We start from the raw sequence: 19,243 nt of genomic DNA on the forward strand, positions 1-19,243 counted from the left end.
GACAGTGGAACTGGATATATTACTTTTCCTGCTAAGCAATAGAATTTGAAACAATAAACTCTGTAAAATTTCATTCTGAAGGACTTTGTAAGTGGGTGGGACACTTAAGTGGATTATCTGGTTGCACGCCTACACTTGATCTCAAGGTGGAATGGTTCCAAAGACCTCTACCACAGATTATTACTCTGTAATATAAGCGCCATTTTCCTTAACTGTTCTCTAAACTCTGAGAGCAAGACTGTTATTGTTTACCATCACTACCTCGGTGATGAGCATAAGATCCAACACACACAAAAAATCTTTTATTCTTTTATTTGAGAGAGAGAGAGAGAGAAAGTGAGTGAGCACTAGCAGGGGGAGAGACAGAGAAAGAAGCAGATATGCTGCTGAACAGGGAGCCTGACACAGGGCTTGATTCCAGGACTTTGAGATAATAATGTAAGCTGAAGGCAGACGTTGAACCGACTGAGCCACCCAGATGCCTCCTCAATGTTTTTGAAGATTAAATGAATGAAAGAATAACTAAATGCTAACATTCTAGAGGATCTACACCTCATCAAGCTTTCTACTCCATATCAGGATATATCCAGATTAAGATTCCCAGAAGTAAAGCACTGGTTTAGATTCAGATTTGTCTTGAAAAAGCAATGAAAGCTAAGAATTGCTCATCAGTTGAACATTCTTCATAGACCCTAAACACATAACTCTATCTAAGATTTCTACTTCCCTTTAATGCTAAAATTTGGTTATCTCACAAATACTTAGAGAAAATTAATTTCAACTTCTTTCTACCACTAGTAACCTCGTATATCACCTAGACCATTGCTGCCTACATTTTGGAAACTTTGGCATTCAATATTTGGCATGCACTACAGGACTTAGTCCCACCTCAGGGACATTGTTAAGGAACTAAAATGATTCATGTCCTCTTGGACAAAGGACTGGATCACTTGAGGGAGGGGAGATATATAATAGAAAGCTTACGGCCAATGGTTGAGAGAGAGTGAGAGAATGAACCAGAGAGCCATTCTAGAGACTTCAGTTTGAAAGAGGGTAGGGGAGGGACACCTGGGTGGCTCACCGGTTAAGCATCTGCCTTTGGGGCCCAGAGTGTGATCCTGGAGTCCCAGGATTGAGTCTCACGTCAGGCTCCCTGAATGGAGCCTGCTTCTCCCTCTGCCTGTGTTTCTGCCTATCTCTTTCTGTGTCTCTCATGAATGAGTAAATAAAATTAAAAAAGAAATGAGAGGGTAGGGGAAAGTATAAGCAGCTGGTTTTGCTCCTTATGAGCCTCCTTATCCTCTTCAGCTTTGACAGACTCAGATCTCATCTCATTCTAGCATAAAACTGCTAATGAACTGAGACATCCTCTGTAAATAGATGAAAGCTGTGTTCCCCATTGGCAATTTATACTTGGTCATATGATACAAATGTTCATATGATTTAGAGGGAGTGTACTAGTGTGTTTCTTTCTATAAATGGGATTCTACATTTCGTGTTAATTAAAAAAAAAAAAACACGTTTAACCTATGTTAGAGAATGAAGTTGAACGAGTGAAGATGTGATTCACCGCATATGCATAATAAGACCAGTACAACATGTTGGTGCCTACAAAATGCCCAGTACTACTAGGTATGATACATACACTATCTAACTGAGCTTGAGGAATCTGTCTCCAGAAACAATTTAAATGTACCATTTACTGTGAAATTGTATGTGGCCCTTTCCTTAACAAACTTATATTCAATTTATTTAGCCCTATCTCATCACAGGAGAAAAAAAGTAGTAATAATGACAGAAATTTACAGACACTTTTCTGATGAGAGATACAATTTCAGTGAGTTTTCCATTCTTTACTCTGATTCAGATTTCTTTTTTTTTTTTTTTTTATGACAAGATTTTATTTATTTATTCATGGGAGACACAGAGAGAGGCAGAGACACAGGCAGAGGAAGAAGCAGGTTTGATGCAGAGAGCACAATGTGGGGACTTCCGGGTCTCCAGGATCACACCCTAGGCTGAGGGCGGGGCTAAACAGCTGAGCCACCGGGCTGCCCTGATTCAGTTTTCTTTCTGAATTTTTAAATCTATTTTTTCTACCCTATTTACTGATTAGCTAATAGCCTCTTTTCCCTCCTGCCATCCAGCAGCGTTGTTGTTTTGTTTTGTTTTGTTTTGTTTTGTTTTTTGGCACACAATAAAAGGGTTGACTGCTTTCCCTAAGTCTCAAATCAGAAACATAAAAGGTAAATAAAAATGATTTGGATACTGAAGAGTTTTTTCCTACATTGAAGTATGAGACTTTGGTGTGAGATCACTGACAAGTTATCCATAATCTTGTATGCTCTTTACTCATTGCCTAAGTAAATTTCATTTAATTAAAACTTCCATCTTGTTAAATATCATTGCAGATTTCAATTCCCCAGATGGGTTGAAGGCCCAATGAAGTTCTTTTCTTGTTGCTTAGGGATTACTTTTATATTCCATGGTTAGGTGGTCAGGAATTTTAAATATTTATATGAAAGCCATGGTCCAAACTTTTTTTTTTTTCCCTAGGATTGATTCAACAAACATTTATTGAGCACCCCTTGTATCAGGCACCCAATTAGGGGAGTGAGCAAAACAGTTCCTGTGCCTGCCCTTACAGACTTTACAGCCGATTTAGATGTAACAGACATTGAACAAAAAGAATTACAAACATAAAAAATGCTATGAAGAAGGGAAGGGTGCTGGGGGAATATGTAATAGATGTAGCTAATCCAGCCTGATTGGGGGTGAGGGTGGGTAGAGGTGATTTTTCCAAAGAATTTCAAATTTAGGTTTGAAGCATGAGAAGGGGGAAGATTGGTCCAGGAGAAATAAGGGAACAGTTTGTGTAAAGTCTTTGGGTAGAAAAGAATGCTAATCTACTAAAGAACCTAAGAGGTCAGTGTGGCAAGAGTGGTGATGCCAGGAAATGTCTGATAAGAGGCAGGCAAGGATCAAATCACATAGGCCATCTTAAGGATTAGGAATTTTATTCTAAGGGAATGAAAAATCAGTGGAGAATTTAAGCTAGGAAATAAAAGTTTTGTTTTTTCTTTAAAGATTTTATTTATTTATTCATGAGAGACAGACAGAGAGAGAGAAAGAGAGAGAGAGAGAGAGAGGCAGAGGGAGAAACAGCTTCCTGTGGGAAGCTTGATGCAGGACTGGATCCCAGGACCCTAGGATCACAACCTGAGCCAAAGGCAGATGGTCAACCACTGAGCCACCCAGGTGCTCCAGAAATAAAAGTTCTTAAAAAGCTTACTATGACTAAAATGTAGAGTACAAAAATATATTAATTTACCATTTAATTTGTTCTGGAATGTGCTCTTATCTCTAGTAATTTAATGATACTAAGAATTTTTATTAATATGGGACAAACTAAATTTCTGGTATGTGGAAAAGATCCTAGCATAGTTAAGCAAAGCAGAAGAGTCCTTGGGTATGTATCCTTAGTACGTCTTCAAGTGACAAACTTATATCCTGAGTTTCTCTGCTTTACATCTATATCATATCTTAACTTGAATTGCAAATAGAGGTGGTAATATAATAAGATAGGGAGAGAAGAAGGTCTGTATGTGGGTATGTGTTCATTTGTGGTTTCCCAGGGTTTTGAAGAAGATTAAATGACAAAGAATATACCACATTCTCTGTTCTCAAAAATATAGTCTATCCTAGAGAAATTAGGAAAGTACAGACAATAAAATATTAAGATTTTTTTTCTTTTACTTGGGTATTTTAAGAAAAAAATGGCAGCTTCTGGGTAATACAACAGATTTTTACATGAAACACATTAATTTCACAACTAGGGACATCAAGATGGCTTCAGAAACATTGTACTTGGAGTAATACAGAGTTCCATGAACACTAAGGCCCTTGGACCATAGAGACTATAAGCAGCTAACATTTTAATTTTAATACTCTCCCATTTTTCCTATGAGCATTTCTTGTCTTCTCCAGATGGTCTGTGTCCATTAAATTAGCAGATAAGATTTTAAGATGTTTTTTCCCAGGGATTGGGAATTGGAAGAAATTCTTGAAGATTAATAAAGTTTCCCTCAGTGAATAGAGGAGAACGAGCTCTGACTACCATTCTCTGTTACCTCACTGCCTCTCAAACCACAAATTTCTTCTCTAGGATTTTGGGCTGCAAGGCTTCCTTTTAGGCTCAGTGACTCCTTAGGAATGAGTGAATAATATATATACTTGGCAAGCTGTTTGAGAAAGGCTGCTGACCCTTGGTCTAAGAAATCTTGAGCAATAGGAGACCTGAGTTTAAATGTCAGTTTATATCTGACTCACTATTTGAAAAGAATGAATCATTTCTTTTTGATTGAATCACTTAGCTCCATGGTCTGAGGTGTGGTACTGAAGACAGCAGGGATTAGCTCCACAAACATTGTATACTTGAATGCTACAGTTGATAAATCATTCTATTCGTCAAAATAGAAACACATTTATTAAGTACCTAATTGTGTACATGATTTGGAAACATTCAGAATATGTAGGCTAAATATTAAATAAATTAGTGCTCATTATAGTTTCATGGGTCGGGTGAGATGTCTGTTATTATAAAAAAGGGAGGAGGCTTACTATGTATTAATTACCAGGTTACTGAAGCTCTGGGTGAATTTGGTAGGAATGTTAAGAGTAGCTTCCTAGCAAGTACTTGGTATCTGGTTGAAAACTGGACACTGTTTACTTGGGCGAAAATGCAGTTATATTAGGCTATTTTTAATGACAAACAGTTATTTAAAAATTTCAACCCTCCAGAATCGGACTCACAACATCCTGATATTGTATTCTTTTTGTTGTTGTTGTTGTTAATTTGACAGAGAAAGATAGAGAGAGAAAAAGAGCATGCAAGCACAATCAGAGGGAGTGGCAGAGGGAGCAGCAGATTCTCCACTAAGCAGGTGCGGGGCTTGATCCTAGGACCCTGGGATCATGACCTGAACCAAAGACAGGCACTTAACCAACTGAGCCACCGAAGTGCCCCCTGATATTGTAGTCTTTTCTGTGATCAGAGAGGAAATCTTTTAGCACTGAATAAGAATAGATTTTGGGGGATGCCTGGGTGGCTCAGTGGTTGAGTGTCTGCCTTCTGCCTAGGGTGTGATCCTGGAGCCCTGGGATGGAGTCCCACGTGGGGCTCCCTGCATGGAGCCTGCTTCTCCCTCTGCCTGTGTCTCTGCCTCTCTGTCTCTCATGAATAAATAAATAAAATTCTTAAAAAAAATAGATTTGGGTGCATGGTCAGACCTATGAATATTACAAAGAGTAGATAAGCTACAATTTAAAAACAATAATAGCTTGATATAAAAATAAGAGGGCAAAAAGAAAACTAACATTTGTCAAGTGCCAGCATTATATGTCAGTTATACTCAGTCACCTATATCATCAATAAAGTTCACAGAAACCTTGTAATAGGTAATGTTTTCATTTTGGTCAAGGAAGAAACTGAAGGGGACGCCTGGGTGGCTCCGTGGTTGAGCGCCTGCCTTTGGCTTGGGGCATGATCCCAGCGTCCCAAGATTGAGTCCCACATTGGGTTCCCTCCATGGAGCCTGCTTCTCCCTCTGCCTGTGTCTCTGCTTCTGTGTGTCTCTCATGAATAAATAAATAAAATCTTAAAAAAAAAAAAAAAGGGAAGAAACTGAGGCTTAGAGACTAGGAGGGCAGAGGTGGAATGCACACTCAGGTCTGCTAGCTTATGCTCTTTCCACAAAATCATTTAGGCACAAACAAAAAACCCTTAAAATCAGGTAGGAATAGACAAAGTAAGTTTCTCTTTAATTTCTTTTGGTTTAGATGTAATGTGTATCTGCGGGGAAAAAAGTGAATAAACTCTACTGCATAAAGATACTTGTACTGTTCAAGTCTTTTGATGGGGGCAGTAGAAAGAGGTGAGATTGGAAAATGTACTTTAAGCAATATGTAAATTCTAGGTCATAATTTTTCTGAGGTTATTGATTTTCAAAAGTTATCTTCAAGATGAGCATTGATATTATTATTCTATCCAGTTTGTGGGGACATCGTAAGGCTACTGAAGAACTGCATAAAATTCTTAGGAAAGCTGCTATAAAATATAAAGATTATTTATATTTCTGTGTACCCCAAGTACTTTGTTCTTACCTTAATTACAGCACCCACCATACTGTACTCTTATCACTTCTCCACTCTCTGCTATGTCTACCAGAAGGTGGATTTCTCCAAGACAGGGACCCCAGGACCCTTTTTCACCATGGCGTCCATAGTAAACTGAACAGTGCCTGAAATATAATAAATGCTCAGTAAATGTCTAGAGAAAAAAGAAAAAGATTAGTGTTAAAAAAAAAAAAAGATTTTATTCACTTATTTGAGATAGAGAATGAAAGCAAGCAAGACAGAGAGATAGAGAAAGAGCTAGGGGAGAGAGGGAGGGAGGGGGAGAGAGGAAGAGACAGAGAGAACCAGTGAGGGGGAGGCGCAGAGAGAGAGGGAGCAGCAGGATTTCTGCTGAGCAGAGAGCCCAAACACTGGGCTGGATCTCAGGACCCTGGGATCATGACCTGAGTCAAAGACACACTTAACCAACTGAGCCACCCAGGTGCCCCCGGGATTCATCTTTCTGATCCCAGCTCCCTTATTTCTGAAATGAGCAGATAGTAATATTCTCCTAGATCCCTTGGCAGGGGTGTCATGACGTACGCTCAAATACTGTCTATTGGCGACATAAGCCAGACATAAAAGATGTTATTGCGGGGATTACTAAGGGAATCATTATTTTACCCAACAGAATTTTTATTCTGGCTAAAGTCTTTTTTTTTTTTTTAAAGACCTGACCAACACATTTCCGGAAGGAGATGTGGGGTATTTTAGGGGCCATGTGGCAGTCCTCTCCATCCTTGGGCTCCAGAGTTGAAGGAAAAGCAGCACCTGCAGCGGAGCTGCGAGCCCTCTCTCACTAGGTGGCTCTCTTTTCCCCGAGTGGGCGCCGCCAGGGATCACACTGGCGCGGGAGGCGCGGGGAGGCGCGGGGAGGCGCGGCAGCACGACGGGCAGGGCATAGTTCACTCGCTATGTCGTTAATGATCATCTATCCTTGGGAATGTATTTCCTCCAAACGCGTGTATGTACGCGATGTCTCAGAAAGACACCGGCCTAATCTTGTAATAGGTGTGGTCACGGGGAAGGATCTTGAAAGTCTGGAAGACAGCAGGAGTCGGTGACCCAAACTCAGCCCAGACCGAAACAGCCGGGTAAAACCCCGACGTTACCCACCTGGTGGCCGCCCGGGGAGGCTCCACAGCCGCAACCCTCAAGTGCTTGGCAAAGCTGCCTAAGGGGCGCCCCAGGACGCGTTAAAGACGCGACTCGTCGACCACCCAGGACGTCCTTCAAAGCATCAGGACCCACAGCATTATTGACCCCCCCCCATTCTTCATTTCTGGTTGTTAGCCCCAAATCTGATACCAAATGCAAATAACAGACTTTCAAAAGGATTTTTTTTTTTTTCCCTTTTCCCTCGATGCCTTGCATGGGAAGCTCGCGCCAGGCAGGGCCCAGGGTCTCCGGGACACGACTGCGGCCCGGCGGATACGGAGCGTGCAGGGCGGGGGGCCTCCGCCGGCGGCGTCCCCCCGCGTCCCGGGCTCTCCCGCCGGGAACCCCCGCGCCGAGTCCTCCGCGACGCGCTCGCCCACTAGCCCCGGCCTCCCCGCAGCGGGCGCGCGGGCTGCGGCGTGGGCGGCTCGGCAAAGGCGGCCCCCGCCCGGCAGCACAGGAACGCGGGCCGTCGGGGGCCGCTGTCCCCCCTCAGGGCCCCCGTCCGGCCGGGACCCCGCCCCGCGGCGCCCGCCGCAGTCCCGGGGAAGCCCCTCGCCCGCCCGGCCGCCCGCCTCCGGCCCCGGGCCTCTCCACGCCCCGCACGGGGACGACAGGACGCCGGGGGTGGTTCCCGCCCGCAGGCGGGTGAGGCGAACGCCTCGGGGTTCCTCCCCCCGCCCCCACCCCGCCCCCATTGTTGCGGGAAGGGGAAAGGGAAGAGGAAGTGAACTTCACCGCCCGGGAGATCACCCGGATTCCTGACCTGGGGGAGGCTTTCAGGCGGAAGGGAAGCCAAGGGGGAACCCCGGGCACTTTCCCGGGAATCCATTCGCCCCGGGAGGGTCACCCAGTCCGCGCACACTGGTTACTATGACAATACAACCACAGCCTCCAGTTGCCATGGCAGCTGTTGATCCAATCCGACCGGTTTCCTTTCTCTTCCTCCCCGGGCTCCACCCCATCCCCTTCAACAGTCTCCAGGCGTGCAGGGGGAGGGGCCCCCCAGCGGGGGAGGGGTCCTGAGCGTCACTCTCTGCGGCGCGAGGGGAGACTAGAGTGGAGGGACTGGCGGGCGGAACTGGAGGAGGGAGGGACAGCGTTTCCGGCAGGGAAGACTGGAGGAGCGGAAAAAGGAAGCGAGGAATCGGGTGGAGTGGAAAGACGGGGGAAGACTTTGAGTGTAACTCCCGGGTGATTTGGGCTCGATGTGCCCGGCGAGGCCGGGGTTGCCCCCTCGCGCGGGAGAGGGCTGGACCGGCCGGAAGCCGCCAAGCGCCTCCGGCAGGCCGCTCAGCCGCCGAACAGGGGCCTCACGGCTAGCCGATCCCAAGAGGCAGCGCCACAGAGAAGCAGAAGTCACCGGGAGGGCCGGGCGCCGCTGAAATCTCGCGAGAGGGACCCCCACTTCCGTCCTCGGCTTCTCCCCCCTCTTTCCCCCCGCCCCCTTCCCTTCTCCCTCCCCCTCCCCCCTCCCGGGTCGGAGTGTCCCTGCGCCCCACGGGCCGGAGCAGCAGCGAGAGCAGCTTTCCCCGCTCCCTCCCCCTCGCCTCACTCACCCCCACCCCCCCGCCGAGCGAGGAGGAGCCGGAGGAGAGGAAGATGGCGGCGGCCGCCAGCACCCGCGGTGCCGCGGGGCCGCTTCGAGGAGCCTGAGAGACCCACAGAGGCTTCGCGGGAAGACGCGGCGGCGGAGGATGAGCCTGCAGAGCGCGCAGTATCTCCGGTGAGTGCAGAGGCCGGTCCCGGACGCGGGGGGAGCAGGTCGAGGGTCGGGGCGCGGAGCAACAGACACGGCGGCGGGGCGGCGGGGCGGCGGGGGAGTTGCTGTGTCCTCTCCTTCCCCGGTGGGGAGGCGGGGGCTGCGAGGGGCTCCGCGGGAGGGGGCGGGGCGGGCACACTCCCGAGTGCCTGGCCCCCCGTGGGCCCGCCGGAGTTCCAGCGCGGCCAGCTCGTCCGGGTGCCGGGAAGGAGGTTAGGGAAGCGTGAGAATGTGTGTGCGCGCGCGCCCCCCGGGGTCGCAGGCTCGCTGGGGGGGGGGGGGGGGGCGGGGGCCGCGACCCCGGGGGGGGGTGGGTCTGGAGTCTGACCCCCGGGGTGAGGGGAGCGTGGGGTGGGGTGGGGCGGCGCGTGGGGCGAGGACGAGGTGGAAGTCTGCACACCTGGTGGGGGGTGGGGGGTGGGGGGTGGGGGGGGGAGACCGCTGGAAACCCCAGTCGAGTCTTTATTCTTAGGTTGAAAGTGCTGAGGAATAATGTCATCTGTAGTTAGTTGGCGGGGTGGAGGTGAGAGCATAAAGAGGGGTAATGGACGAGGAAGTGAGGAAAGAGGGAGGTACTATGGACGGTGCTGTTGGGTTCCCCAGAAGAAACTGAGTTAGAATTAGTGTAGTCGGAAGATACCATTCTGAGAGTCGTGTGCATTCGTTAAGAGTGGTGTAAGGAACTTGGGTGTCGGAGGTAGAGTGACGCACGGGTACCGAGCGTGTGAGTAGGGGATGTGGGTCTGGGGTGGTGTAAAGGGAGCGACTGACCAGCATTTTAGGAAGGGGCAGATTAGGTACATTGGGACCAGGTACGTGGTGGCGAGGGCGTACTGAAAGGAAAGACACCAGCGATTGTGCAGCCAGGAAGGTTCCATGGAAGCAGAATGAGAGGTATAAGAGGGTCAAAAATCTCGATGTCAGACAAATAAAAGGTTGTTAGAGCCCAAGGTTAATTCGGGAGAATTGCTACTTCTTAGAAAAAGGGGAAGGAAGATCTTAAAACGGAGCCTTTTTGTCTTTCAGGAGCAGAACTAAGGCAGGCTTATGGGAAGATCTTTAAGACAATGGTTTCATACCTTGTAGAGGAGGGAATTGAATGGGGTGTTAGAAGTCTGAAATGCGCACAAAAGTCACTTTAGCTGTGTAGTGAAGTGAAAAGTATTGATGTGTGTGATTGGCATAATCTATATGCATATTGCAAGAGAAGGTAAGTAGTAAGTGTACAGGAGGGTGGCTGTTCTACTTATGAAAGTAGTAATAGTTGCCTTAAGCAAAGTGTGGAAAAGGGAGAATGATGAGATCTTTGGATTACACTTGAATGCCTGAGTTTAACAGTGACAGGATCCACACAACACGTGTGGCCAATGACCTTAGGGTAGTTGGAATGCTATCTTTCTATCACAGTCCTTTTTCTTCACTATTATCCTTTTGTTGTTTAACTTATCAGGTAAACTTAATAAATATAGCTGTGGGAAATGTCTATGCTAGATGTTGTAGAGGGGGGATATGGGAGCCATCAGGACTGTACTTAATTTTAAGGAATTTGCAGTTTAGCGTATTAGGCAAGTAAATTAATAATAGCACAGAGCAAAATATGGCAGGTGTCAAAAAGACGCCAAGTGTCATGAGAGTCCAAAGGCAGGAGATTACCTGAGCAGTTGGGGGGTTGGGGAGTCAGGAAAAGCTTCCTTTGTTCATTTGTTAATTCATACACTCATGATTCATCAGTCATTTTGTTGATCACCTATATGGGAGGCATTGTCCCAACTGCTGAGAATAGAAAAGAACTCCACCCTCTCCTTACAGTTTATAGTTTGTTAGGTTTCAAGGAGAGAATGGCACTTAAACCATTTTAAGTTACCCGAAGGATAAGTATAATTCTGACAGTTGTGGATTGAGAATGGGGAATCCAAATGGAAGGAAACTGAACAGAGATATGAAGATAGGAAGGCCAAGGAAGGTGTTTAGTCTAGTTAAACAATGTAGGGTGATGCACCTGGAAACACTTAAATACATTTTTTTTTTTTTATATATAGATGAAGTGTGACCCCTTCATTTTACACATGAGGGAAGTATAGCTCAATGAAGGAAAAATTGTTGAGGACCATATAGCTGGTACATGGAAGCTCTGTAACTCAAATGTAGGTCTTCCAACTCCGTATCAGCCGTACTGTGTGACATGTCTGGGCTCATCCATTCCTTCCACAAATATGTATTGAGAGCTAACTATATGTCAGTTACTCTTTTAGGCACTGAGGGTAGAATGGCGAACAAAAGAATAAACATAGGAAGGTATATTCTAGTATGATTATGCAGTCAATAAACATATGAACTGATAACCGTGTTTGTCAGGTGGTGACAAGAACTAGGAGGAAAAAGCAAGATATGGTTATCTTGTTTTATGTAGACATGGTGATCAAGGAAGACCTATTAGATCGGGTGCCCCATATTTGAGAGTCTTGAATCATGATCTGTAGTTTATAGTTAAAATGGATGAACAATGAAGAATCTGAGACAATTTGTTAGAAGAGCATTCTCGTGTTCATAGGCAGTAGGGAGATGAATCTACGTAATGCAATAATGAGCAGTTAGGACTAGAGATAGTGGAATAGAAAGGTATGAAAAGCAGACTGGGAGAGGTGATAGTTTTAATGGGAAGATTGGTTGGCTTTGAGAGGCTTCTTTGTTAATCTGTTTTATATTTCGCGAATCATCATGGCATTTAGGGAAGACTTATCTGTAGGTTGTGAAATCATTGGTAGTCCACTTGAGGTGATTTGAGTTCTTTGAAGAGGGAGAAAAGAGTGAGAATGAAACCATGTTTAAATAACTTATATTTTCCAGCTAAAGTTGAGTAAGCAAAATTGAACAGGCATAGGACCTGGAGTCTCTTAAGGATTCCTGAGAGCCAGTCGATGTAAATAAAGCAAGTCTTAGGGCTGGGACTTAGAAGGGAAAGGGTAATAAAGACTTGCATCAACCCCAATTTCCCTTTTCCTCTTCAGATAATCATTGCATTTAAAGTCTGCTGTGAGGAGGCTAGAGAATGTCTTCAGGGAAGCCTCATGTTCACTCTCTTTTCTTTGTGGAAACCAAATCTTTGGTTTTTAGACAACTTGGGAAGGATGCTAGGTATTGCTGAACAAGTGTGGTTGGGGTAATAGCAATTATTCTTTGTGACCTTGACTTTAGGGAGAGTTTTGTTGCCTACCTTTCTCAGTGGTGTAAGACCATGACTGAGCAATTTTTAAGCTGCATAGCCACAGATCTTATGTAGATGAAAATTAGCTTTGTACCAGCTGAATTAATTTGTTGGAGGGTGTCTGGTGTTGAAATGGCAGGGTGGTGGCAAACCAGGGAGTAAGATGGCCGTTTTAGAATAGTGAGATAAGTAAAAAGCATCAGTAAGATGAAGATAGAGGGGGTATTTAAAGTTATCTAGTCTTGAGTTGTAGAAATAGAACAGAGATGAAAGGAAAGAAAAACCTATCTTCTGTTTGGGAAAGAAGGTGATGTTCTAGGCAAGACAGGGTGATGACTTTTTTTTGTTGAAAGAGAATTGTCTTTTTTTTTTTTTTGAGAAGTAACATATTTTGAAATAGACGGACAAGATTCTTATATAAATGAATAAGTTTGAGAATACTTACCCACGTTTATAAAAGTAAGAAATGGTCTTAAATATGAGGGTTCTAGACTAGATATCATTGGAAATTTATTACTCAAATTGTAGAAAAAATTCAATGTTTTCTCTTCCCATTTATGACAAAATAGATTTTTTTTTTTTAAAGATTTTATTTATTCATGAGAGAGACAGAGAGGCAGAGACCCAGGCAGTGGGAGAAGCAGGCTCCATGCAGGGAGCACAACATGGGACTCCATCCTGGGGCCCCGGAATCACGCCCTGGGCCAAAGGAAGGCACTAAACCTCTGAACCAACTGGGTGTCCTGAAAAATAGATTTTAAAGACTTTGACACCTCTGTTGAGTAGAAGAAAAGGGTATATTGGATATTGTTCATTTAATAAGAGTGGGAGAAAGGTAAAGATGACCATGGATGAGAGAGTGGGTGATGTATATCATGCTTTAAATAATAGTATTTTAGGGCAGCGAGGTGGCTCAGCGGTTTAGCGCTGCCTTCAGTCCGGGGCATGATCCTGGAGACCCGGGATCGAGTCCCACGTCGGGCTCCCTGCATGGAGCCTGCTTCTCCCTCTGCCTGTGCTCTGCCTCTCTCTCTCTGTGTGTCTCTCATGAATAAATAAATAAAATCTTTAAAAAATAAAAATAAATAAATAAATAAATAATAGTATTTTAGGGAATAGAAATATGGGAATTCATATATCAAGTTAGAAAAGCAGGTGTGAGGAAAGTATTGAAGTACCACACAGGGAAGACATTATCAAAGTTGTTAGGGAACTTGAGAAATTAGAATAATCATAGCCAGAGGGAATACCAGTCAAATAGGTCAAATCCTGTTCTAAAACATGGCACAGGTAGCACTGAATGACATCTGCTGCTGTTGTGGGAGACAGCAGTTGGTACTGTGTATTCCTTCCAACTTTTCTCCTTTCCTTCCTTCCCTATTCTTGTCTTTTTGCTTTAATTTCTTCCTGTGCTGTAGATTTTACAGGTCGATCCCTGGGGTTAGACCTCTTTACAAGGAATGTCTACAAATTGTTTTGTTAGAATTTTTTTTACATGATAATTCTGTAAGCAAAGAGGCTGCATTCCAGTGGCATACTTCTTTGTCAGAAACTTTTGTTGCCAGAGGTAGAAATAATGTAACAGCCACAAGGTGGTTTTCTGAAACAGCAGAAAAATGGTTATCATTTATATGCTAGTTAAAATATCCAGTAAGTTGTTAATATAAAAAGTGTTAATCTAAATATTGGGGCATGGGGAGATAAAAGGTAGAGATGAGGCTGGAGGAAGTAGCAAGAAAAAAGCCTTTTAGCTTGGGGAGAGGAGCAGAGAAATTAGTGGGAGCAGTTTGGAGGAATATGTATACTAAGTAGGTTCTGGAAGATTCTGGTAATTCTAGGCTGGGCATTCACTAACTCTAGAAGCTTTAAGACATCCTGTAGCGCGTGCGCACGCGCGCACACACACACACAAGAATCCTATAGCACATGCTGTTTCTAATTCACGTGGTCAAGAAGTCTCCCCAGCCCCGCCCCATCCTGCACAGGATTTAAAATAAAATTTCTTTGGTCCCAGAAAAATCAGCCAAACACAACTGATTTACCAAACATGGTAAAATTGTTGGAGAAAAAATTTCTCTCTCTCTCTCTCTCTCTCTCTCTCTCTCTCTCTCTCGGCTTATAACTCTTTTTTTTTTTTTTTTGTTACAATGGTTTTATTAATAGCATTTTACCTGCTTGAATATTGACTGGCTAAATTATTTTGGCAGTTAATTTCTGCTTCCCTTGTGGTTTCAGTTGGATTCAAAATGTATACTTCCTGTCCTAGACTATGTTTCATTGCTTTCTAACAGCTGCTGTGTTCTACCTTCATGGTAGATGAAACAACTGCTGAGCTTTTGTTTTGTTTTTTTAAGATGCTCTAGTAAGATCTGGACTCACTAGTGTAGCAAGTTTCTCGAGGCAATATTGGGGTGGATGGTGGTTCAGACTTTAAAAGAGCTAGTTTGTTTTATAGTGGATTAATATTGTTTGCAGCCTCCAACTACATCTCTAATGCTGTCTAGCCTTTCAGATTTTTGGTTTTAGTGGCATGAATAAGTACCTGAAAGTTCAGGCATGTTTGTTGACCTCATTGATCTTGTTCAGAGAATAAACTGTTGAGCATATGTCTTTTGGGTAGTGGATTGCTCATCTTTATGTGGATATTTTGGCAGATAGTCATCACATGGCATTTAAGTTTTATAATCAAACTAATTTAGTTGTTGAATTGTTATGGACGGACTTATCAGTGGTTTAGGAGATTGTAACTAAGAAGGGCTAATCAGTTGCAGGAATATACAGGGATGGAGTTTTGGCAAACCTATCACACATGGTGAGAACTTGTAACCCACTCCTTTCTTGTTAACATGTAAGAGGAGCTCCTTAGGAAGGTTGTTTTCACTCCCTTAGACCCAATTTTTAGTCATTAGGAAGAGTAGATATTTAAGAAATTGTTTAAGAAAATTTTAGGAGTCTCTAGATTAGGTAGCAGTTTTGTCTCAGTTTTTTATTTTTTTTCTTCATTTCATGTTTCTTAATTTGTGGCACTTACTGACATTTTGGGTTCAGACAATTCTTTGTTGTGGGAAGCAGTCCTGCACATCATAGGATGTTTTAGTAGCATCCCTGGCCCCTACCCACTAAATGCCAGTATTGTTCACCCCCATTTGTGACAATCAGAAATATTTCTTATGGCTACCAATTTCAGGTTTGCCTTATACTTTGTTTTTACTTTTATTTACCATCCGCCTTTCCTTAATGTTTTATAATTCAGCTATTTTAATTTAGCACCTTATTGGGATTGGTATTTCCAAAGGTGCCAAAGAACTAATGGCCAGATTCAACCACTGATTTTTTTTTCTCTCTTACACTGACACTTTCCTTTTCCTTTTTCTCTGTTTCTCTGTGTCCCTCTCGTATGCATCCATTCATCCCTGCCACAAGTAAACATTCAGTTTGGGCCAAGGTATATATCCCAGGTCCCTGAGGATAAAAAGAGAATCTGTTGTCAAGTAGTTTTACTAGGCCCCACAAACAAGTACATAATTATCACTTAGTTCATTGATGCTTTGGTTTATACACAGGGGCCTTAGGGAAGTTCTTGAAGTCTATTGTTTCTAGCACTGAGATTCCATGATTCTGAATATTCTGCCTTTTATCTTATTTTGTTTTCTTGGTTTGCCTTGCCTCATCAGTGGCAAAAAAGAAATGCATAGCCCTATGCCTCTTTTTCTCTTCTTTCAATGTTTCTTTTCCTCAGATATCCCATCCACTTGCTGTCACCACATCATCATTGTTTAAAATCTATCAAGTGTTTGTTTAGTATAAATCGTTGTGTTAGGTCCTGGGGAGACACATGAATAAGATATCATGTCTGCCATTCAGAGAGTTTTTTAAACTATTTAATGAAATAGGCACAGACATAAAATACTACATAACAAAGTAGGTTGAGTATAGTAGTTTAGAGCATCGTCTCTGGGGCAGAACTGCCTGGATTCAAATCATAGCTTTACCGCTTAACTGGCTGTGTTACCTTGGATAAGCTCCTTAAGCTTTCTGTGCCTCAGTTTCCAGTTAATAATAATCTTTATCTCGTTGAGTTATAAAGCTCAAGCAAGTTAACTTGCGAAGTACTTGGTATGGTTCTAGCACATAGTAAGCACTATGTGAGCATTAGTTATGGATAGTGCCTGAAAATTAGCCTCTGGCACTGACTAATCTGGTAATTTTGCATATCTATTTTCTGGACATTCCTAATTATAGAAGTCTCTCTGTTGTAGCAAACTCAACACTTAATCTTTACTCTTCTGCCCATATCCCTCGTGCTTCTTCATTTTGCTCTTTGGTGTTGCCACTCCCCATCTTCCCATCCAGGTTTAAAGTCTTGCAGTCATCTTTGAGTTTTTCCAGTGCCCTCAGACTATTCCATACATAAACTGCTTTTGGAAATGATGCATTCCTGTTTCATGTCTGGCACTGTCAGTTCTAAGCCCCTGCTGTTGAAATAGTCTTCCACCTGATTCCTTGCCTACAACTCTTGCAAGTAGCAAGAAGAAAGCATTGATTAGGGTTTTTAAACATCACCCAGTAGTCTCTGTTTTTGAACTAACAACATCTCTGGGTCTTGATTTCTTTCTTGTTAAAATAGAACATTGATCTTACAAAATTGATGTTAGTGTTAAAACGATAAAGGTTTACATATGTTCAGCAAATTTTGGTTCTCTTTCACAATCCACCTGTCCCCCTGCCAGTTGATCTTTTACATTGCTTCTGCATTAATATTCCTGCAAAACATCTGTATGTCACTTTCCATTATTTAAACTCCTTAGTCTGGCATTCTGAGCCTTCCATAAAATGATCCTTATCTACCTCTGCCACATGATATCTTGTTACATTTTCATAAGAACTGACACTGCCAGCCAAAGTAATCTTCTCATTGCCTTCTAAACACAGTTTATCCATTCTTGCTTTTATCTCTCTTCCCAGACCATTTTCCCTGTAGGAAGTACTGTCCTGCACTATCTTATTTTCACCTTCTCTGTGAAGACTTCTCTATTCTGGTGATTTCTGCACTCTTTGAACTTTGTAGTATTTCCTGTCTCTTAGTCAGTTGGTATATATAATTTCTTAAATTTGTAATGATCTCTTTTTTTTATATAAGTGAATTATCTCTGCGGCTAGACTGGGTATGATAGAGACCATGTCTCAGTATTTTTAAGTACACAGTGTACGTAATGGGTGTTCAATAGTTTTCATGCTTTTTTGTTTTTGCAAAACATTTATGGAATACTTACAGATGCCAGTGTTAGGCCCTGAGAATATAAGAATGAATGAACTGATTTTTGTTCCTTAGGATAGTGGCCTTCTGGGGGAGATGGATGTTACACAGATATTTCCATATAATGTGGTAAATAACTATGTTAAATGTTTTCAGCGATGCCAGAGTATACTGTATACTGAAGGAAGTGGAACTTTTCTTGCCAGGGGAGTTCAGAGAAAGCTTCCAGAGTTGAATCTCTGAGCTCAGTCTTAAAAGATGAGTAGGATTAATGGGATGAAGAATGAAGGGAAGAATGTAGTAGACGGAGGAACAAAATGAGTAAAGAAATGCCTGGGGGCAGTGTGTTTGAGGAACTCTAAATAAAGTGTGGTATTAGGAACGTTTGAGAGTTTGGTTGACGTAAATACCATGATCAGATCAGACTGTCAGGTTATGGGGTATAAGTTACAGAGATTATTTGCCCTAATTCAGCTTTTGTTTTGGAGTCTAAAGTTTTGTTTTGTTTTGTTTTTCAACAAATTTGGTCATTAATCTTATGGGAATAATTTATATTTGAATGGCTGATGTTTGTTGTACATATTCCTACTAGAATAGAGAGACACAAGGGAAAGATACTGATATAATGCCTATAGTCCTTTCTTTGAGATACATAAAGATTTAAATTTCCTTAGCTTTGAAAGTAACTTCATCTTAGGTAAAAAATTAGTTACTTGAAACATTATTAAATTATTATGTAGGAGATGAAAGTTTTAGTGAATACATGTAATTCTGAAAAAAAAAAAAATGAGTTGATAGGACTTATTTTCTAGAATCTTCATCTGTTGAGTCCAGAGATGGAATAAGGGTGTAGATGAGGGAAGAAAGACTATTGGGGGAAAAACATCCAGAACCTTAAGTAGTGAAGTCTCTTCAGATTGAACTTCAAGTCCTTCATAAAGAAAACAAAACATTTGAGACTGTTTTTGATGATTAATATTTTGTTCTCACAGTCCTTGATGGCATTTTTTTCCTGTAATGTCTGTCTTAAGTGAGAAGTATGATTCTAAAATCTCTTATATTTAAATACCTGCTGTATTTAATGTGTTAATATTCTCAGTCTGTTTCCTGAAATTCTATAGGTTCACTGAACCACATTAGTTGAGTACTTTTCCCTTCCCTCCTCTTCCCAGAAGCCTACTATTTCAGTGCTTAGTTGGGACACAGTATATTAGAATATGTTTTACTGTCTCTTAGAAAGGTCATCAATTTTTATGTAGTTTTTTTTATCAGGTGAGATACTATGTAGTGATGAGACATCGGTGAAAAGATAATCAGTAAAATGCAAGTGGAAGATGATATTCAAAGAAGAAATGAGTTAAAATGTATACTTATTTGAAATTTTTTTATTGCTGATGGGAAAAGATAAAAAGCATAGTGTTAAAAGAACCATCACGGGATGAATTTAAGTATAAAAAGGGCATCTACAGAATTTTGTGCTTGTGCACACATATAGTTTGTGTAAGACATTTTAAAGTGAAAATTTTGTATTTAGTATCTAATTCTGTGAAATACCTGTTTCTTCTTCTTCTTCTTCTTTTTTTTTTAAAGATCTTATTTATTCATGAGAGAGAGACAGACAGACAGACACAGGCACAGGCAGAGAGAGAAGCAGGCTCCATGCAGGGAGCCTGATTTTGGGACTCGA

The 19,243-nt window shown here is 42.6% G+C and overlaps 2 protein-coding genes across 14 annotated transcripts in view; one reads left to right on the forward strand and one right to left on the reverse strand.

The window, feature by feature from the left end:
* The window catches only part of NMNAT2 (nicotinamide nucleotide adenylyltransferase 2), a 194,102-nt gene extending 185,729 nt beyond the window's left edge, over positions 1–8,373 (reverse strand). For both annotated transcript variants that reach the window (XM_025430055.3, XM_025430054.3), the window contains exons 1-2: positions 8,099–8,373; positions 6,163–6,299 (exon numbers count right to left, since the gene is read on the reverse strand). The gene's annotated coding sequence lies outside the window, so the exon portion shown is untranslated. The remainder of the gene's footprint in view (positions 1–6,162; positions 6,300–8,098) is intronic.
* Positions 8,374–8,782: 409 nt separating this feature from the next.
* Positions 8,783–19,243, forward strand: part of SMG7 (SMG7 nonsense mediated mRNA decay factor) — a 93,062-nt gene continuing 82,601 nt past the window's right edge. For 2 of the 12 annotated variants that reach the window (XM_049112142.1, XM_049112143.1), the window contains exon 1: positions 9,522–9,988. In XM_049112142.1, the coding sequence (XP_048968099.1) occupies positions 9,982–9,988 (7 nt within the window). In that variant the 5' untranslated portion in view covers positions 9,522–9,981. Of the gene's footprint in view, positions 9,059–9,521; positions 9,989–19,243 lie in introns of those variants that run through there. The other 10 variants (XM_025430041.3, XM_025430046.3, XM_035719179.2 and 7 more) reach the window with 9 other exon arrangements.

The sequence above is a fragment of the Canis lupus genome, chromosome 7, assembly GCF_003254725.2.
Source record: "Canis lupus dingo isolate Sandy chromosome 7, ASM325472v2, whole genome shotgun sequence".
In the NCBI taxonomy this organism is placed as follows: Eukaryota; Metazoa; Chordata; class Mammalia; order Carnivora; family Canidae; genus Canis; species Canis lupus.